This window comes from Pristis pectinata, chromosome 6 (assembly GCF_009764475.1).
Source record: "Pristis pectinata isolate sPriPec2 chromosome 6, sPriPec2.1.pri, whole genome shotgun sequence".
Taxonomy (NCBI): domain Eukaryota; kingdom Metazoa; phylum Chordata; class Chondrichthyes; order Rhinopristiformes; family Pristidae; genus Pristis; species Pristis pectinata.
In genome coordinates this window covers 89,918,661-89,940,758 of record NC_067410.1, presented here as the reverse complement: position 1 = coordinate 89,940,758, position 22,098 = coordinate 89,918,661, and the positions used below count along the sequence as shown (strand labels likewise).

The following is a 22,098-nucleotide window of genomic DNA, read 5'->3' as shown; positions in this document are numbered from 1 at the left end:
ATACAGGATTATAAAAGAAAATATCTTCTAACATGCTATGTTCTACATTACTATATAGTGCAATGTAATGCAAATCTACTAAAATAAGTTGTTTTATAGAACATGAGGATATAGGTTCACACCTACAAATCCCTACATGTCCAGTTCCTATTTCCATCTGTATCATTAGGGAAAAGGCAGATTGAGAGAATTTTCAATCCACAGGGAAGGAAGAAAAATCAAAACTTTTTTGATTTGAACAATTCCAAGCAACATAGCTCATAAATAGTGTATTTCCCCAAAACAATGCAAGAACATGAGATTCAGACAACACATTAATGTGTGCACATGTGTAGAGGGTATTTTATCTTCATTTAGGATTTGCATTTTGGCATACTACTTACACCATCAAAAAATGCAAATGCTGGAAATCTGAAATCAAAATAGAAAATACTGGAAACACTCAGGTTGGGCAGCATGTGTGGAAAGAAAAAGAGTTGACGCTTCAGGTCCGAGACCCTTTGTCAGAACATTCTGACATCTCATTCTTGAAATGTTAACTCTGCTTCTCTTTCCACACGTGCTGCCTGACCTGCTGAGTATCTCCAGCATTTTCTGTTTACATTTTTGACCAATCTGTTTAAATCAGCTTCGCTTATTTGAGAACACTTCCATCTGTGGATTCACAACTTTTAGCAGCTAAACTAGGATGGCATTTGGATGAGGCGTTTAAACTCTGGTGAGTTAATGGAAAAGCAGACGTAATGTTCTTAATTTTCTTATTCTCTGGGACAGTGTCCAGGATACTGATGCTACTCTCCTGATGACAGATCAATGATCTGGAATTTTTGTTGTTTTTTTTCTCCTCAGATGCTGCCTGGAACCTGCTAAGCGTTTTCCTTTTATCTTGCTGCACTGAAGAAGTAATAAAGCATTTGTTACTGTCCAATGCCAAATAAGAAACAGTGCACGTTTAGATGACTGTTATTGGCAGGGGCTTATTAATGTTTGCAATGGAACAGACGCAGTACTGTAACAGGAATAACCATTTATTGGCAGGAGCAAGCGGCGGCTCCGCTGGCCCAGGCGGTGTCACGTGCCCCTGCCTTCCTCTCCGGAGCGCTAGAAGCGGAAATCCCCGAAAGTAGCCGATCGTCCGGCTTTGCGGACTGAGGAGGAAGGTACGCCATTATCGCCCCGTGTCCCACTATCCACCTCCATCCTCGGCGTGAACACCTCAGCATCGTGTCGCCATGTCCGGCGCCGGCCGCTCTACCCTCTGAGCTACGGCCTGACTCTTGTTATTTTTATGATTCGCAGGGCAGAAGAAGGAAAATCCAACGCCTTCAGGCAGTGGAGGAGCGAATCCTTCCCGGGTAAGGACGCCCTGACGTGTTTGTGATTACCGGAGCGGAGAGCCGGGCCCCGGCGGGCAGAAGCCGCTGCAAGAAGGATCCTGCCCCCGGATCCTTTGTAACCCAGCTCGGTCACTGGGGTGGGTGGGGAAGCCCGGGTGGTGCCTCCTCTCCCCTCCCGCCGGGAGAAGGTGCCTTTAAACGCCGGCTGGCTTCATGCTTGCCGGCAGGGGCCGCGTGTGGCTGCCGGCCTTTCCACGGGAGCCCGCTGAGGAGCTGGGTGCCGGGCCCAGGCCCTGCTTGCACACCCGGGCCAGGCCCCGGCAGGCGTGATTGAGAGCAGGCCGCTCGCGTTGGGGGTCCCTTCCTTGTCCTGTTACACAGGGCGGTGGGAGTGGTGATGTGGGAAGGGGCTGCCCTCAGTTTTCCGAAAAATCCCCGGTGACTGAGTTTTATTTGCGGGAGAGGGGTTGGACCCGGGATTTTAGCGTCTGGGTCCGAGGCTTGCGCTGAGGCCTCTGCCACCGCCACCATATGGGAGTTGGTTATTAGTGGAATGTAACCCACCCGGTCTGAGGGAGGGGGGAGCGCAGTCATTTTTTTATTCCACATTGACACTAATGTAGAAAAAGCAATTAATGTTTCATCACTCCGATGTGTGTGTGTGTGTGTGTGTGTAAGGGGGGGGGGGGGGAACTACTGTCGAGAGGTGTTGCGTTTGCTGCGTGAGCCTGAACTGACACGTTAGTGCTGGAGGGGGAAGAAACGCCGGCAAGAACCATGTGCGGCTGATGGTTAGGTCCGAGCATGGCGCAGCTCACTCTGTGAGTCAGTGTCACCTCCCCACAAACACACAGCTGCAGGCTCACACTGCAGAAAACCCGGCACACTCAACTGCTGATATTAAACGAGAGACTGACTTCGTCTTTATCTATATATAGAAATGGATGCAGCACTGGGCGAAAAGTTAACCATGTGATCACTTTTTAAAATGCGGGGGGCTTGGTTTTAAAACGGAAGTGTTATAAAGTTTTAACCATCTTTGGGAAATATGTTTAGCAAGCATTGGGGCAAGTAGTAGCAACCTTGAGCAGTGGCGCAATGCTGCATTGCTTGGAACACGCAAGAGCAATTTGTTGGTAGAGTTTTTATATAATATTGTGAACAGTGAATTTGCTGTTTTCTTTAAAAAAAAATGCACATCTTCTGATTTACTTTTCAAGTTATTATTGGGTGGGGGGCGGGAGGTGATGAAGTGAGAAGATATTGAAATTTCGACGTAAATGTGACCGGAAATTCACATTTACCGCTCTCAAGATACTGTTACATAATTACTGATTTTAAAGTTGCATGACATCGTATTTTGATGAGAAGGTTACCCCCCCCCCCCGCCCCCAAGGCGGTGACAAATGCTTGGTCTTGTTATCCCGTTTGAATTCGGCCCGTCGATTTACAAGTATTTTTTGGGGCCAGTTTGAACATGGCACTAAAGCAATTCAATGTTAAATTTACCAGAATATAGTTAAAGTGACATTTCATTAGAAAGAAATTAAAGTTATGGGTGTCAGACTGAAGACTTACTCGTTTCGATTTATGCTCATGAATTTTGCTTGAAATTAATGTTCTGCTTGGTTTGATGTTTAATTTTACACAAGGAAATATGCGCGAACGTTGGACGACCCGAAATACAGTTCACGTATTATGAAATTAAATGAATTGAAGCATGCGGTAAATCTCTCTGCATGGCTATAGGAGGCCTGCTAACTTTTATCGGCAAGTTCCACATGGGCGCTCGGTACTGCTTCCTGGCAGTGGGTGTGGTTTTGGTGTCATTACAATTTGTAGGCCTCTGCACTGCAGTAACAGACTAAGGTCCAATGGTCGAACACCGTATCTATATTCTCCGACTCTGAGCAATGACATAGCTTTTAGGTTATGTTTTTTTTAGTTAAGCATCAGACACCTTCTTGCATGTTGAATTAGCAATTTTGAGAATGGTTGTTTTGAAAAGTAGTCTAGATGCTTCAAAATGATGTCAAAATGATTAGTCAATGACCATGAAATTTGTAAGGAAATGCATTTAATTTGACCATGTATTTTGGAAGAAATAAACTGTGAATTTAAAAGGTCTAATACTTGAGTATCAAACATTCTGCAGGGAGGTAATCAGTGTACAGCAGCCTCTTACATGAAATCTGAATTTTCTTAATGTGGCAGTCTAAAAATGCAGATGGGTGACTAAATGTTACTAAATATGTGCAGTGTTTTTAAAAACAAAAGTTAGGTGTATCTGATGTTCAGCTGTTATTCATTACTTTGGTACACTAGGTGAGTTTATGAAAGGATGGCAAGATTGAAGCAAGCCATCTGTTAAATACATCTTGATTTGTTGGTTAGCATTACAGTATGTTGTCATAGTGGCTAAAGTTTGAACAAGTTTTGTGTCCTGTTTGCAGATATATTACTGAATATTTGTCTTGATGCTTTAACATGTAACACTCCATTTCATGGGGTTATTAAGAAATATATTTTATGTCTATCGTAAGTTATAGTGGAGTTTGTTTGGTTTGCTTGTCAGCAGCATAGGCTAATCATGTAAAAGGTCTTGTGGTACTTTGCTGATGAAAGGTTATATGATGCAATCATGGTTGCCAAATTGGTTGGCAAGGTGTAGTTAGTGGTGTTTAAAAGTAACCTTCATGAAGTTCTAAATGTTGGCAGTGTGGTTTCTAAATTTGTTTTTAGATTTAGGAAAAGTTAAGTACCAAGGGATACGTTTAATTTAGTCCATTGTGCATTTATAACAATGCGATAAATTTCATGTAATCTACACCTCCATGATTAATGTGCAAGATTTAGTTTTTGTCTGAGAAGCAAGCTGCTTCAGCATTTTTGAGTTAAGATCCACTAATGACAACTGAGGCTGAGTTGACTTCAAAGAACTAGAATTTTGAAATTTGTGTTCTCAAATTAAGCGTTGTTCCTGAATTAGACCTGTTCTGTACTTTGTGGTAATACTTTTAAATGTGGGCTTTTTTTAGGCTTTGAGATTTGATAAATGAAAAGTAAAAATTTGATCACAAATCAGTTTATTCCCATTAGTACATCTTTGAATCTTGTAGGACAAGAGGAGATCATTTGTCCTATCATGTCTGGCTCTTTGAAACAGTTGGCTAGTTTAATTCCAAGCCCAGTTTTTTTTTCCCTTTAACCATGCATTTTAGTAAGTGTCCAGCTGCTTTTTGAATGTTTCTCTGGAACCTGCTGCTATCACTCTTTCCAATGTTGCATTCCGGATCAATTACCTTTTGAGAAAATTCCCTTTGATTCTTTAGAATGTTCTTAAACCTGTGACGTACAGTTAGTGACCCACTTGAAGAGAGAATGTAACTGGCAAAGAGAAAATACCCCAATTCTGTTTAACTTTTGAATATCTCAATTTATGCCATCCAGTGATGATCTTAGTGATTAATTGTTTAATCTACTTCAACTTCTCTGCATTATTGAAGTCCCTCATCTGCTATGGTCTTAGTGAGTTCTCTCTGTGTTGCCTTCAACAATTGTGACACATGCACCTAAATGGAGTACCCTTAATTCTACAAATACTAAGGTTGGGGCAACAATGATTGTACTGCACCCACTTGGGTGGTGTAAAATTTGTAATAGAGTTTGATTCTTCCAGTTTTGCTTACTGGTGGGTATGGATGTGCTGGTTCTGCAGTTTTAGACTTTTTCAAAGGAAAAGTTAAATTTGATTTGACATGGACTGTTTTTATTTTTTATGTGGCAGAGAAGTCCTTTTGTTTTCACAAATCCATTTTTTCTCAGTGTAAATGTGGTTTCATCTGACCAGAGTTGTATCCCGTAGTTGCGCTGCAAGTGTTGTCAGTGAACTGCCAACAAGATTTACAAACTTGTAATGGGCCAGTAGTTTTCTTCCAGTTAAAGTGCTCCATCTAGTGGCTATAGTTGAAGTTTGTCTGAAGTTTATTTTAATTTTACTGCTAAAAATGACTGTCCTGCTGAAAGTCATCTTAGAAAAATGGTGGATCTACTTTACTGTCATAACGTGGTGTAGTGAAAGTTCTAAGCTTCTAATTTAGTTTGAAATTGAAGTTGCTGAGCTTCAATAAAAAGTATTTGGCATTCTTGTATTAACATAATTTTTGTATGCAAACCTAGATGGTACCATTTCAGCAAGATAATCAGTTTGCAGTGTTGCTGATCCTTCCTCAATCTGAATCCAAGTATTTGAACTTTGTCATCTTGGTCACTGGGGACATGGGAAGTCTTGTTCCTTTCTACTGTATCCTCCGAAGGACATTTATGCCAGTATTATGCCCTGACCAAAGGTGGCTAATTCAGTGAAATTAGGTGTTCTGATCTGTTGTCATGTGACAGTACAGAAGTGGATTTATGCATTAAGCAGTAGGCAGAAATAAAAAGCACTTACACTCTGGAATTCCCAACATCTGCCAGATTGTCTTGATGTATAAAGCATTGGTGGACAAAAGGGTGTGATCATGTGAGACTGAGTTGAAGGGTAATTTCTTATTAGTTATGAATCTGTGGATTAAATACTGCAGTGAACTGTGGAAATGTCATTAAGCATGTTTGAGACTCGGCAATTTGAGGACTACAGGAAAATTTGAAGGGCTATGGGAATTGGCTAGGAAAATTGAGTTGAGGCTGAAGGTCAGATCAACCTTGGTCTTAGCAGGTTTAATTGTTTAAATAAGAATCGCTCATCTTTAGAAATAAAGGTGTGGCAAGCCCAGCCAACTGAATAATGCTGCACTAGATACATCAGCCATGATTAGGGTGCAGTTGAGGCACCAGATAAGTGTATCTAAACCCTCAGTAGTTTACATAATTGAGTCCAAGGGTGAGAAGCCGTAGTTCATATGTCACTGAACATTGATATTTAGAAAAGGTTGAAATCACAGAATAGGACTTTTAATAGCTTCAAGATGTTGCAAAGGCACTGGGTCTTTCTGTGGGTAGGGACTTAGCTTTGCCTAGTTTCTGCCTTGCAGAATGACTGGGGCAGTGGTGCAAGAAAGGAGCTGTGTGGTTGCGGAGGTAGCATGGGTGAGTCGAGTAAGATCTGGCCCCTTGTAGAAATGTTGGAAGGATTATTCACCCAGAACCTTTTTCTTTCAAGGAATACTAAATTTGAGGTACAATTTTGAGTTATGATATGTGGCATGTTATGTTCAAGTAATGCCTCAACCAAAAACACTTTCGTAGTCACTTTGGGTCATGGATGTTCTGATCTCTATAATCAACTTCTTGTTACTTGTTGAACTTTCGAGTGAATTTAAACTCCAATCCAAATTGGTTTTCAGAAATAAGTGAGTTGTATAGTAAGTATACAGGTAATTTAACATGTTGGATTAATATTCAGTCATGAAAACTAGGTCTCTTGTTCAGAACAATACAATCAAAACAAAACCTAAAGTAATAGTAGGAGCTTCGCAAGTTATTATTCCTGTTCATATTATCACTAGAATGTTGGGCCAGATTCTTAAACATTTTAATTGACTGTTATTGGGGCTTAACAAATTAGCATGTTCATTTCAAAAGAATTGAGTACTTTTGCTGGAAAAAATTGTGTAATTGTAAGCACACTTATCAAAAATAGGATATGTTGAATTAAGAGTTGTCTTCGTTTTTAAACTGTGTGCCAGCAAGTTGATCACATTGGTTAATTGGTCCATGTGCCACTGAGGAAAATGTCAAATTGCAGGTGGGTTGGAGTGCACAGCTGCACTTACCATGCTGGTGTTCAAAATAAAGGCCTTGACAGTGGTAATTGTTCATCTGCTATTTGTCTATTTGGCAGTATTGGGGGAAAAGAATACAAAGGTTCGCATTTTCACAGGTTTAGCATCGTAATGTCTAAAATTAGGTTAGTGTGCTCTCAAGAATTGAAAATGTGGCCTTTGAAAGAGTTTCCAGATGAATTTTAGTCAGATATCGTAAGAAATATATGGCCACAAAGCCAGTGCACCTCAGTTAACTGCACTGTGTTAATAGAAATGTTTGTTTAATAGGAACATTTGCTCAGCTGTGGATTAATTCCTCATGACTTCTAATGGAAAGACTGCTGGCTTGTAGGAACGATATAGATCGGAATTGCTGCTTTATAGGGAACACGTTTGGCCCAGCTTTGCAGCTGATCCATTATTGAATTATCTGATGTAAGTATTAGTCATATGACTGTATGAATTTAAATGTTATTTTTTTGTATTTACTTAAGTGTGGCACATGTATATTTCATTAAAAATTGGACTCCAATGGAGTATGGGTAAACCTAATATTGCCTACAGTATAATCTTTCTTGCAGGTGCACTTACACTTGGAGCTTCTTGGCCAGTATTCATGTGTGGTGAATCTTATTTGCCAATAATTCATGCTGCCTGGGTAAAATGATTGTATGTGGGCATAATTCTTGAACCTGACCAATCAGTAAGATGAAAAAGTAAGGTTTGTGTGAATGATTTATCATCTTGGGCAGCAATCAGTGGAGTATCAATATAGTCACCACCTGAAGATGCTTTGTTTTTTGCCTCTGAAAAGAACTCTTTCCCACAAACTCCTCTTTGCTGCCCATAGTGTAATTTGTTTGTTTCATCCATTCAACTCATTTTTGTTTCTCTGAGATCTGTCATGCTCCTGTTCAAGAAGTCAAACAGTTAGTTGTTGCCTTTTGCAGCTTGGCACACTAATACAACCAGTGGTGGTAACAAATTTTAAAAAAAATTGCTGTAAATATCGGAGATGGAATGAAAAAATGATGGATGTACAGAGCAGTTTAGGCAGCATCTGGAGAGAGGGAACCAGTTTCACCAGACTGCTTACTGCACAGAATTTGCAGTAACATTTGAACTCCTCCCAACTTTAGACCTTTTTAATTGTAAATTAGGATCTTGTTCTGGGAGAAGATATGTTTTGGTGTGTTTCCTGCAAAATTTGGGGAACAGCATTTTGATTTGAGAGTTGTCACTTTGTCAATGTATACCTGGAGTGTAATCCCTTTTATAAATTGGGATGATTGGAGTGATGATCTTAAGCCAATGTTATTTAAGTTAATGTCCCCATTGTTTTTCTTGTTATTTCTAGTTGTCTTGAAACTTCTGGCCTGTGATCACTTCTGCTTGCTGAACCTTTTTTTAGATGCTTGGGGAAATCCTCCTATGAATTAGTGATTGGAAAAACACATTTTCCAGTGTGCTTCAGCTGAAAATAGGTGATTTGCCTTTAATTTCTTGTTGCCATTGGAATTGCTTAAGAACCTAAAATATGGAAACAATCTCTTGAGGCACTTGGCCATTTGATCACACTACTTTTGAAGTTAGTCATGAGTTGAGATGATTGAGGAAATCTATTGCAAGTATAGAGAAACTGTAAAAGTATATCTTGCCATATTTTGGCATGTTGCATTATTGGAGAGATTTGGAAAACCTGTGGAAAACTTCCTTGATTTCACACTTTTTTTTAGTGCTTTTATCTCCTTGTACATTTTGAGTTTAAGTTCTAGATTAGAGATGACGCATTATACTGTAGAAGGAAACAGGAGATTCTGCAGATGCTGGAATCTAGAGCAACACACAAAATGCTGGAGGAACTCAGCAGGTCAGGCAGCATCTATGAAGGGAAATAAACAGTTGACATTTTGGGTCGAGACCCTTCATCAGGACTGGAAAGGAAGAGGGCAGAAACTGGAATAAGAAGGTCAGGGGAGGGGGAAAGAGTACGTGCAGGTAGGTGATAGGTGAGTTCAGGTGATAGGAGAGTCCAGGTGATGGGGGAAGGTAGGAGGGTTGGGGAGAAGTAAAAAGCTGAGAGGTGATGGGTGGAAGAGGCAAAGGGCTGAAGGAGAAGGAATCTGGTAGCAGGGGGCAGTGGAAAATGGAGTGAAGGGATGGGGGTGGGGAATAGATAGGCAGGTCATGAGGGCGGGGGAAGGGGTGTCTACCCTCATTCATGTGGTCTCCTTCTCTTTCCCCTTACCCTGCTCTCATGATCTGCCCATCCCTTCAGGAGTGTAGCTCTGTTGGAGAGACATTAAACTGAGGCCCTGAAATAAATCTGTACCCGTCCTGCATAATTTGAAGGTAATTGGGGAGTTGTGACTAACCTTAACCAACATAACTGAAAACAATCCTGTTAATCATTCATTCATTTATGGGACCTTGTACTGTAAATTGGCTGGGATCTTTGGGCAAAATATCAAAGGCATTTCAGAAAAGCAGACTATTTCTTATGCATGAAGCTTTTGCTGGGTATAAAATACAATTTTCTCCACCAAGAACATATCCATTTGTGTACCTTAATGATTTGTATCAGAAAGGCTAATGGCTTTTTTCTAAACTAGAGGAGGCTGTTTTGATGTCTCATTTGCTAAAGTCCTTTAGGGTGGTGTAAAATCAAAAGCAAACTGAATAACTAATACTGATCCCAGTTCAATTGGATATTCATACTGATGTTTTTGTTGAAGTTTGCTGTCTGGGCTTGGGAAGAAGATGGAGTTAAAACTAACCTTGGCATTGTTTCGGCCATTTCCCAAGTAATGTGCAGGTAAAAGTGAAGCATCTTGAGAATTTATTCCAGCTCCTGTGCTGTGGTACCCATTTTTAAAATCTGGAATGAGATCTGATAGGAGATGCATATAAGTGTTTACACTGAGTAAAATTGAGTCATTGGTGTGACATATGTCTCAAGCCTTCCTGCCAAAGTCAGAGGAAGATCAGTCAGGTGCTTTGTTGATCTCAAGATGTTGTGACTGGAGTTGGTTTCGTTCAATTTTGCTGCTGACCCAATTAAAGGAATATAAGATAGTTTTTAAGTCATGAATCACTTTGCACACTTGCCAACTGTACCATTTAAATTCCATGTTTATTTTTTATATTAAGTGATGCAATTATGGGGTGGAACTTAATGTTGGCAGTTTCAAATTGTGCAGAATCTCAATGTGTGCAAGATTGTCACATTGCTGTTCTTAATTTAATCTATTAATCTCAACAAGTTAGTCTCCTTGTACAGTAGATTTAAGAGATATTCTTACTGCAGTGTGTTCCAGGCTACACTTGCTGTCAACTTGAGCAAGGAGGGAAAAAAAGACTAAACTTGTAGTTTGAAAATCGCTTTGATACAGCAATCCAAGTTCCAGAAACCAATGCCTGGACCTTCTAAAGAGGGTTCTTTTATTTTGGGAAGGGGTGGTCGAGGTGAACTAATAACCCCTTGTTACCTTGCTTAAGTGGCTATTTCAGTGGTACTTTGAAACAGGCTGAATCCTAAAACTATAAGATGTAGGTATGTTTAGTAAAATTTGGTTGTGGCTAGTGCAGAAATGGTTCTTCCTTCAATTCCTTTAAAGATTTAAGCAACTATTTGAAGGGGGGTAAAAATTTATTTTTACTTAGTATTCTTGCCTAAACCCAAAACTAGCTGTCCATTTTGCTGAATAATATAGGCTATACTAAAAATCCCATTTTTAAATTCATGCATAGAAGATGGGTGTCACACACAAGGGCACATTTATGGCCTATCTAATTGCCCCTGAGAAGTTCGTGACCCACTGCAATATACACAGCAAAGGTTTTTTACATTGTGCTTAATTGCTTTTGATTCAAACAAGTTGCTTGCCAAACCATTATTTTGGAATATAGTTGAAAGCAAATCTAGAGTTGCATTTAGCTCTGTTTGGATTGATCAAAAACATCTGGAATTCAATGATGGCCATTGGTTATAGTTGTTAAAATCATGTGAATTCAATTTCTCCAGCTACTGTGGAATTTGAATTCCTATCTTCTGAATATTCCCATATGACTACTGCAATAATTCCCAAACCTCTGAAACCCAATTGCCCTTGTTTGAATTTTGAGCCAGAATTAAACCAGGTGATATTAAAACATATTATTGAACAGAAGGAAGCTATTTAACCCATTTGGATCCGTGTTAGTTCCAGCTGAGTAATCTCATCACTCCCATTCCCTTTACCTGAACTTGTTCTCTTTCCCCCATGCTCTTTGGTTCTTTTGCCAATGGACTACATAACAGATAGTTTACGGGAGCCAATTAACCTATCAGCAAATCTTTGTGATGTGGAAGGGAACTGGTGCATCTGGCAAAAGCCCATGCAATCACTACCGAGAATGTATACATCCAAAATGGATAGCACATAAGGTCAAGATTGTTATAGATAACGCTCTTGGTCCTGGACTCAACAGTCATACTTTTTTAAGAAAAGACACCTACTTGCTGCTGCACTGGCAACCTAGCACTCCTGCAGCAATGAAATTGTGATCTCTTCACAGATTTTATTGTGGACTGAACCATTGAGGCAATGTGCTGTCATTGAGGACTGACGCTAGATGGGTTAGGGTGTGGGGTGCAGTTGTGTGGTTTGGGTGCAACCTAGATGGCAGAATTATCGTGGGCCGTGGCTGGAGACTAACTGCAGCTGCTTCATGTTGACAGGAACCTTGAATCTGGTCTCGCGTTGCCTCTAGTTAGATGTGATTGAAGCCGCTGTCTCCCCATGCTGGAGTTTCTCTATGGTAGCAAGCTCATTGTTGCTGACCATTGAGTTCCTTCCATTGAGCAAAATCTCCGATCTTGGGAGAGCCATGCAGCCAAGAAAGGGGAGAGGTTGACAACAGCTTTCATCACTTATGACAAAGTGGTGAGGGAGACTTTGAGATCCAGGTGGTCTGTTAATCCATGGAGGATCTGCTGCTTGCTCTTGGTAAAGTGCCAGGCAGGATACAGCCCTGATTTTTCTCTCAACCCCAAGTATTTACTAATACTTTAATCCTGTGGTCCAGTGGTTATAATAGCTGCAAACCTGATCAAAATTGGGTCACTCCTGTGCTGATACTGGTTTATTAATGTTTTAAGTAATGTTTTATGTAACATTTAAAGTAATTTTTGGATAAACATAAGAGCACTTAAGAAATTACCATACCAATTTTTTGGAATCTAAGAGAATTTTGTGAAGCTGTTTACAGTAACAAAATATGTTATGAGTTTAAGGGTGCAAATAGTAGTGGAAAATACTGCCCATGCAAACAGTCACCCCTCTTGGGGGGGGGGGGGGGGGGGGGGGGGGGGGGGGGGAGGGGAATGAGTTTCTGATTTGCATTATGCAACTGTTAGCATTTGCCAAATGGAGACTACATCAGGGAAAAATAAATTAATGCTCAGTATTGAGTTAGACAAGTAGACCCTATTAATTAAATGGAATCTGGCATAGACCTGGATAGAATAAAGGACAGCACTGGTTCAGTGAATGCATTCGCTGTGCTTGGAAGCAATTATGTGCAGGTGGAAGGATTGTTAGAACATTTGTTAGCCTTGTGCAGTTCTTCCTAAAATTTCATGTTTTTTTTAATTCATCAGTTAAGATATTTCATTTATGTGGAGCCTAGCACAAATGAAGTGCATTTACTATTGTAAGAAACCACAAACAATTAGGATTTTTGATAGTTGAGGAATAAATATTGTCTGTATGCTCGCATCATAGCGAGAGGTGTGTTGGGACCTCAGTTTGTCCCTTTACAAAGATTACACCTTCGATCTACCAAAGAGCTGCCCCAGATTGAGATCCAGTTTATGGACTGGTACTTGGAAACACAACTTAGTGACTTCTAAGATGTACTTGTGTAATTATACAGGAATTCAGGCACTATTGCAGCTAAAGGGTGTGTAATTGAAAAATTGTTACTTTGTAAAAGAACATATACTTGAAAGGGATGTTAGCCTTTTCAGTATTGGCAATTTTAGTATTCACAAACTACGATACATTGATAATTCATTGCTATATATGGTGTATTCGATGTATTTATCTTGAAATGTAAGATTTTTCCTTTTACTATTGGCTTGACAGAATTGACAGAAGACCGGCATCAAGCACAGTACAGCCTCTGGACCCTTCAGCACAGTATGTACAGTTTTATGCTCTTATGAGGTATTCTGAATAGTTTTGTATCTTCACCTTTTTGATTCTTGCAGATTAAATTGGTAATGTAAAGCAAAATATTTGGATCTAGTTATAAACATGGCAATATATCAGTGGAGTTGTTGTTATAATCTGATTCTCTTATTCTTGATCTTGGTAACAATACTGCTTTAGGTATCCAGTCAGGAGGTGGTGGGTTCTTTCTTGGAGAGGAAAGCTGAGTCATCCAGAACCCCAGCTGTTTTGGTTTTACTGGAGGTCTGACAAGCCATCCATAGCACATACGAATGTTTGAGTTAACAGTTGGAAGAAATAATGCAACAATGTATGCATCTTAGAGGCAAAAGCCAGATGTTATAAATAAAGTTTTAATGATAAGATAGTAATCCTTTATAGAATCTTTTGATTTCCCCATAATTGCATTAGTCTTTCCAAAAACTCATGGATATTTGCAGTTGAGATACTTTTTAGGAATTATTGTATTTAATTCTACCATATTTGGCCCTTTTATTTCAGGGATGAATGAATTCCATAATTGGGTGAAAGCTAATTGTCAAAAAACTGCAGTTCTGGTGTAACAAAAACAACTGCTCAATGCATAACTTGTCCACGTTGGGAAGCAGTGCCTTGTTACAGGAGCATAAGAAGATAGGAGCAGGCCACTGGACTTCTCAGCTCTGCCCCATGATTCAATATGATCAAGGCTAGATCTGCCCTCAACTCCTCTTAGGCCAGTTCACCATAGCCCTCCAATGTCATTTGTCGTGTGCAGTAAAACTGAATGTTGCATGCAAAGGAGTGCTGATGCACTGTCTTTAAGCATTATCCTTTTGAAGACAGTAAACATTAAATTTAGAGTGTCCATTATTTTCAACAAGAAATGTATTTGCTCAATGTAAAAATCCATATTCTGTTTTATGTGGCAATATTATTTATTTTTGATACATTTTAAGTAGTCTGGATTATAACCATAGGGTTAGTTAAATTTAATAATGATAAATCTTGATTGTCCTACTTCGGCTTTGTGTGGAAGAAGAATCACTAAGAGTTTTATGATAGAGAAAGGACCTGGAGCTAGGAGAGAAAAGATTTATAGAAATACTAAAGCTGAGGTTGCCATGGAGGTTTATGTGTTTGCACACCACTTGTATTGCAGAAAGTCAAATAATCTTCCACGGATATAGGTTGTCCTCCATGGTGGCAATTTTCACAAATGAGCGTTTATAGTGTTTTCAGGTTATTCCAGGACATCACAATTGAGATCTATTCTTTCCTAGCTTAAGGTCCGTGTGCATCTTCTAGGGATTTGGAGAGGAATAGTAAGAGTAAGTTGACTATATGATAACTGGTTGAAACACTGAGTTTGTCCTTGGCATGTATTTTCTAGCAGTGGTCACTGGACAGTAATCGAGAACAGGAGTTTTAGCTGATTTCTTTTTTTTTTGTCTTGACTTCCCTAGTCCAAGAGTCCTGAGGCCATTTGTAGCATTTCATCTGCCACCTCAGTTGACGTCAGCTAACTTGAGTACAGATCAGGGATGGGAACTTTTGGTCTGTGTGGGTAAGTTCCACACTGAACAGTACATTCACTTCCATTTTGAATGGATTAAGGTTAAGGTTCTGGGTATTGATGTAAAGTGCTTTCAGTTCCTGTAGTGTTCCATTTTGAATAGTGATGAGTGGGGGGTGTGGGTGGTGGAGAAAGGTTAAATTGTGATTTTAGCCTCTGAATCAGATTTGGGTTGAATGAAGACATTTCAGTGTGCTTAGTTGTCATGTAGCAGTATATGCTGGTTATTAGTTTTCTCTTTACTGGTTCCCACCAAACCCCTGACCTGCCCTCCCTGCCAGTTTCCCTTTTTTCCCCACCACTTCCCCACCTGACTCTTTTAATGTAATTCTAAGTTAGATTTCTTTGATATATATTGCCCGAGTTAATGTGGACTGGTTGTCACTTTTTGAGTAACTTCGATGAAAATGTCATGAATTGGTTTAATAGATATTATCTACATCAAGTAAAACTGGGTATAAAAGTATGAGTAGTAATGGTAGCAAGCAATGAGTAAGATTCAAACCCTTCTGAGGTGAACCTCTTTGTTTTTGTTTTTCTAAGATTGTCATCAAATTGAATGTGCTTCATTAGCCTGAAAAATGCCTTCTATTCTCTCTGGTATTAGCTTTGCCTATTAAGTTATTAACTTCATTAATCACAAGTTCGAAATAGGGTCACTGTTGTGGGAAATTCTTTAGAGCAAGGTCACTATTGCATATTGATTTCCTGACTGTCTTTGAGTTTTTGATGTCTTTAACTTTGACTTGTATAACTCAATTTGAAGTTCCATAAAAATGAAAGGAACTTGAAACTCAAACCTTGAATACTATTTAAGGTTTATTTTCAGTGATAGTTTTATCAACAAGATTTTGAACCTTTGTCTGTAATTTGAACCAATTGTTAGAATTAATTGAATTCTTATGTTTTAAACTGTAACACCAACTAAACGTTAATCTATATTACAGTTCTGATTTGTCATTGACTGTAGATTTCACAACAAGTAGGGGGTCCACATGCTGTGCCACATGAAATGAACAAAGGACCCCAACCTATTGGAGGACCTCCATCTGCCCCACATCCCCCCCCTTCTGGAATAACCCAGGTAATTTAACATTGTTGATTGGGTTTTAATTTCCAAATGTATGATTTTTTTTTTTAGCTATCAATCACCAAAAAAGAAAAATTTCATTGTTTTTAGACTGCCTATCCCTCTGGCCAGACAACTGCTACAGTAGTTTTTGCACCACAGCAATCTCCACAAATGAACACTCAACCACAACCACGGCAGGTAAGGAATTTCTGAATGAAAAGTTAGAATTATTTATGAGCAATTGTACAACCTTGTTGAAGTTGATCGCTCTGTTGTATTAAATAATTACCATATTTCTGTAGTTGACAATATTTAACCATCTTACTGTACAGGTATATTGTGCCATTAACAACATAGTAGCAAGCTGGTGCCATTGTTAGGGCTGGAGCTCTGAATCCTGTCTTTCTAAATTTGGTTGTCCAATAAAGAACTTGCCAAGGGCCTTGCATATTATTGGGAGATGTGTAGCATTTGAAACATAACATTAGATTGCTTGTCATCTTGCCAGTTTGGTTTTTGAAGTTTCTTGTCGATTAAAAGAGCAATATGACTGTCTTATAGTTTGACATTACAAGCCACTCTTCCTCAATGGCAAAACTGCATCATTTCCTTGAAGCACCTGGTACTATAACTGGATGCTATGAATATTCAAGACAGCCACCCAAGGGCTTTTGAAATTGAAGATTAATATAAAGTGTTATGTACTGAGGCCAAGTTGACTTCTGTTGGAACTGTCAAAATTTAATTCCCTTGCAGTATGCTTGGCCATTGTGACACTATTTAGCTGTTCGTTGATTTTCATGTTTGAGATCATACCCAACGGTTAAATCCATATTAGTCACATTATATCCTGAGATTCAATTTTCCAGTTGTAGTTTGCAAGTTACCTAGATAACTTGCATTACTGGATAATTTTATTGGCAATTCTGAAGTTGGCAAATATGCAACAATTTTCTTCCATTTACTACCAATTTTCTCTTTTCCTACCTATTTTGAGGTGTTGACCAATAATGTTTGGATTCAAAAGCTTCACCCAAATGACCTAGAATCTCAAATTTGCAAAATAACAGGTTACTAACGTGTCTTTATAGCTGGCTTGAATTGTTTAAGTTGATGTTCTTGTATAGATATAAAAATTCTGATATGCATACATCGTTTCCTGTTTCTTGATCCTTCTTTCATCACTTTGTTTCTGAGGAGCTACCGGTAAACACCTTGGTATGAACAATGCTTGAGCTGTTCATTTTGTCTGCCTTCATAGGCTTCAGTTTTTTGACAGTAAATCAGTTTTAAAGCTTGTGCTTTTAAAATTGCATGGAAAGGTTGATCAAATAATAAGTGCACTGTTGCATGGCAACTCTCAAGAGCCCTGCCTCCCAATGACTTTTTTTCATCTGCCTGGTTGGACTGTCTACAGATTTTAAAGTCAGCATTTGATGCTTTGACTGAAACATTGGAGGGAGGATTCAACAGCACTAGACCAGCTAAGTGAAGTAGTATACTTCAATCCTTTACCAATGCAAAGTGAAATTTTGGCACCACCTTCCCAAAATTGTCTGGGTTGTTGCTTACTGAAAAGACTTTACTTGAAACTACTGCATTATTGATTTAACAGTTAGACGAGTGGTGATTAATGTTTGGAGAATGCTATTTAAATAAGAGCTGAAAAAGTGTATTCCTATTGGCTGACACTTCTGCACAGCCTAAGACAGAAGCAGCAACTTTTGGATAGATTTAACTGCTAGAAATAAAGGCATGGATGAAATTTCATTCCTGAATTATGTGGATTGTCATTCTTTCGGAATACTTGCAAACCTACTGGTTTTAAAAATTAATCTTTGGTTTTACTAAATTCTACCTAATCTGACATGTATCAATCTTTATTTCACTTTTTGTAAAGTGCTGAAGTTTATTAAAATGAGTATTTTAGACTTGATACTGTCATAAAATTCTACAGTCCAATATGCTAAGATATTAACATTGCTGGCCTCAACTTGTCGGTTAAAAATGCTACCCGATTGCAGTTACGGAAATAATCTACATCGTAGAGCCTGCTTAAATTTTGTAGGTGTGTTTATTCGTGAGCAGCAGTGAAAGTTTCCCTTTTCACTGGTGGTTGGGAATTCCTGGCCATAAATACAGCAGTGGGAGCTGGGGCTTAAGCTGGCAGGAAGAGGTGGTATTATTAGAGTTAGGCAGGTAACTGAAAATACCAATGGTGATGTGGGACGAAATTTGCTCTTAGCAAGTGTATATCTCTGTGTGTTCTTATTCAAAGAACCTGAAAATGGCTTGTCTTTGGGAATTCATGGTGGAAGTTTTTGGCCCCAGTATCATTAATTATTTTATCAAGTCATTGTAAGAGCACATTGATACAAACTATTATATTTTAAAGCATGTTGAGAAGTATTTTTTTCTGCACAGTACTGCATGGCAAGCTCATTTAAGAATTGAAAGTGAATAAAATAATTCTGTAAAAAAGAGTAAATAAAATGTCTACTTTAAGCATAGTAAGTATTGCCTGGTGATTATAGTGTGACAGTGAATATGACATTTCCTGGAGTGATTTGAGGATTATTTGGTGTTATTTTTGAACAGAGGCAAAGGCTTAAGACCACTGAGATTTCTTGAAAAGTGTTGCTTGTGTTTTCATAGCAATATATCTTAAATTACAATAAATGAAATAACACTAAAGAAATGTAGACATGCAAATGTTCTAGCAGGTTTGAACTACTTGTAGTTCTGAATCTTGGTATACTTTTGGTGCACAGATCTGATGCTAGGAAAGTAGTCACAAAAGTATATTCTAATGTTGAGCAACCATGGAAAAAACGTTTGCTGATAAAGTCCAATATTGTGCATTATGGTATGTCACAGCAAAACTATACTGAAAGCTTCATGCTTTGATGAATTGGAGCATGCTATCAGATTGTAATACATTGGACTGTGCTCATGAATTCTAAGAACAGTTTTTCAGCATTTACAGTGAAATTTGTGGTATACCTCCATAGAAATAAAGACAGGCCATCTGATCCCAGAACTACTACACAGTTTAATTCAATAATGACTATCCCATAAGTAACTCCAGTTTCTTGTCTGATTCTCACATTCTTCAGTTTTTTTGAATGCAAACTGAATTATCAACCTAAATTTTGAATGTACATCAACTGAGCACTTGTACTCCTGTAGGGTAGATAATTCTGACGATTCCACAAGAGTGAGGGAACTCTTCCTCATCTCAAACCTAAACATTATCCTTGGCTTGTTCTAGTCTTTCATTTAGGAGAAGTAGAGTAAAAATCTGATCTACTATTTGATTATTTAGAAATCTGATTCAGCATCTTACGAGGTTCACTGGAAAATTCATTCTACTGTTTAACATGTTTATTTTTTTAAAAATTGAACTGCGTGTTAAACCATTAATAGAATGACATCTGATAGTTGAGAAAATTTGCTAGTCTGCCACAATTCCTGAGCATGCCAGGGCAATTATTATCCTGTCAACTCCCCTTAATCTTAAATGAGATACTCTTTTTCTGAACTCGAGAGTATTGGCCAATCATAATCCTTCTCCGTTGGAAAATCCTCTTGGTATTTATTGAGCCTACTTTGCACTGCATATCCTTACTTGGAGGAAAGGACTCCTGTGTCACCTCACAATTTCCCTAAATCATGTATTCCACTCTTCTTGGAATAAAGGCTGTCATATTGTTTTCCTTTCAAACACCCAGATACCAGAGGACACCATTTATTTATTGCCATATAACCTTGCACTTTCCCCATTATATGCACTATCTGGTGCCACCTTGCTCTCTCACTTGCCCCTTTGCAGAACCTGCAACATTGCCATAGCTCCCCTAGGTATGTATTATTACAGATGGCCTTTCATCTTGGTCATGATCATAAAGTAGCAGAGGTAAGAGGTTGCTAATCTGAGACTCTGATTTATTCCTCTGGCTTTTTTATCCTTTTCGCTAATGCATTCCTCCTCCCTCACCTGTCTCTGCTTTTGTTACTACTGAAAGATATTGCACCTTTTCCTGGTTGCCTTTTGGTAATCAAAGCAGAGCTCCATTGCAAAATTAAATGGTGAAATGCAGTTTCTCTTTCAAAAAATGAAGCTCTGTAACTTCTACAATTGATTAATAGCTTTCTTATTCATTATCTTGTGGATTTCCATTTTCCATGTCATGTTCTTGATAGACTTCCAGCAATTTTCCAGGGGCATGCTTTTCTATACTTTCTATCCTTTCTGAAATAATGTTACATTTGATACTTTCCAATCCATTGGAATTGTTCCAGACTCTAGGAAACAGCAGAATCTTTTTACCAATGTGCCCTGCTATCTCTCGAGCAAGCTCTCAGAATGCAACCCATCAGGCCCAGGTGATTTGTCAACCTTGCATTTCATCAGTACTTTTTCTTTGCTAATGTTTACTTTTTTTTAAAGTTCCCATCCCTTATTGGTCCTTTTGGTTTTGCACTTAATTCAACTAAATTTGTGTTATCCTGTGAAGACAAATTGAAATATCTAACATCCAAACTCGTATTTTCCATCATGTATATTGTCAGAGCCTCTGGACTCTCAAATACTTGTTATTCTCTTATGTGCTTGCAGAAGTTCTTGTTCTTTTACATTTCTTAAACCAATATCTTTTTTTATTTTCTCAATGTCCCTTTGTTAGCTCTGTTCCTTTCATGCAATTGAAGTTGCATTCTTTTTTAAAAATTGGGTTTGAGTCATATTTTGAATGATGTTGAATTCATTTAATGATTATCCTTCTGCATGTGTTAGCCTTATTAAGGTTACTAAGGAATCCTGTCTCTCTGCAAAAGACGAGTCAAAATAACCTGATTCCCAGTTGTTTCTATAATGTGTTGCTTCGGGAAGCTGTTGCAGTGCTTTCTATGAACTTGTTCTCAAGCTACTTTTGCCAATTTGATCAGATGGTCTGTGTAAAGATTGATTTGATCAGACACTGATTAATGCTTTCTAACAGTATTGCAACTGTTAAGTGTATACAATGCCACTACAGCTGGTGGTTAGTTTCTCTTGTCTACCCATGCTGATTCTACCTGCTGTCAAGATCTTTCCTCACTATCTAATTGTTATCTTTAATTATTGAGACTACTTCATTTTTCTATTCATACTCATTTTTGAAGTATCAAGTATTCAGAATATTTAATTCTCATCCTTCACTGTATCTAGCCAGGTCTCTGAAATGCATTAGGGTTGGCTTTTATGATTAAACTGATTTGTTTTGAATTTATTCACCCACCCCACTTGCTACAATTGTTTGATGTATTCAAATAAAGTACCATTTAATTTTAACTTTTTTTCTTGATTTAAATTTGTTTGTTGAGCATTAACTGTTAAATGTACTCTTTTCCTTCTGATTGCACTCTGTAATATATGTGAAGTCATGTTATTCCTGAGTGCATAACGATACCCTATCCATTTGTTTCCTTTAAATTGGGCTAGAATTTCTGCTAAGATGTGCCTGCTATTTCAGAAGTTCATCTAACTTCAGGGAAACAGTGCAAAAAAAAGAAAGTCAGAGTATTAATGACACTTTATATGCAGATTTGAGCATCTGCTCTCTTGAACTGATTCAAGAAGAATCTGAGTAATAGGTCTACCCAGCAAATAAGTTGCATCCACAGGTCAAATTTATATTTTTTGTGATAATCATCTAAATGTACCAAAAGCATTTAAAATTTAATTTGCCTACAAGTTCTATAGTTTTTAATCATATACACGTATATAACATTTGGGCTTGTTGCAGGATATAGGCTGGGCATTCATTAAAAGTGTCTCTTTTAATGTAATTAAACTCATTTTAAGAAACTTCAAGTTTCCACACTTAAAGCATGTTACAATATTTTAATGCAAATTTTAAAAGAATAAAATACAGTCCAATTTCTGGTAGTTGGAAGATCTTTATGTAGCAATGTGCTGGGGCAGAAGCTTGAGCAACAAAAAAGTTCAAATTTAGTAGAGTTTTTATTATACTCAAAAGCAGAAATTCTAGGCCCATTATATTTTGTGGAAGTTACAGAAGTTGGCATAGAGTCTGGAGCTTTTGTACATAATTTATGTTCAGAATAAGACCTGCATTATAAGCAATATAAATCAATGGTATAAAATGTATTG

General features: G+C 38.3%; 1 protein-coding gene across 7 annotated transcripts in view; it reads left to right on the top strand.

Annotated features, from left to right (window-relative positions):
* The first annotated feature begins 1,060 nt into the window (after nt 1–1,060).
* eif4g1a (eukaryotic translation initiation factor 4 gamma, 1a) overlaps nt 1,061–22,098 on the top strand; it is an 87,209-nt gene continuing 66,171 nt past the window's right edge. Inside the window, exons 1-8 of one of the 7 annotated variants that reach the window (XM_052017180.1) lie at nt 1,061–1,160; nt 1,300–1,355; nt 7,391–7,537; nt 8,460–8,586; nt 13,231–13,284; nt 14,763–14,863; nt 15,843–15,956; nt 16,053–16,142. In XM_052017180.1, the coding sequence (XP_051873140.1) occupies nt 15,885–15,956; nt 16,053–16,142 (162 nt within the window). In that variant the 5' untranslated portion in view covers nt 1,061–1,160; nt 1,300–1,355; nt 7,391–7,537; ... (2 more) ...; nt 14,763–14,863; nt 15,843–15,884. The remainder of the gene's footprint in view (nt 1,161–1,299; nt 1,356–7,390; nt 7,538–8,459; nt 8,587–13,230; nt 13,285–14,762; nt 14,864–15,842; nt 15,957–16,052; nt 16,143–22,098) is intronic. The other 6 variants (XM_052017186.1, XM_052017181.1, XM_052017185.1 and 3 more) reach the window with 6 other exon arrangements.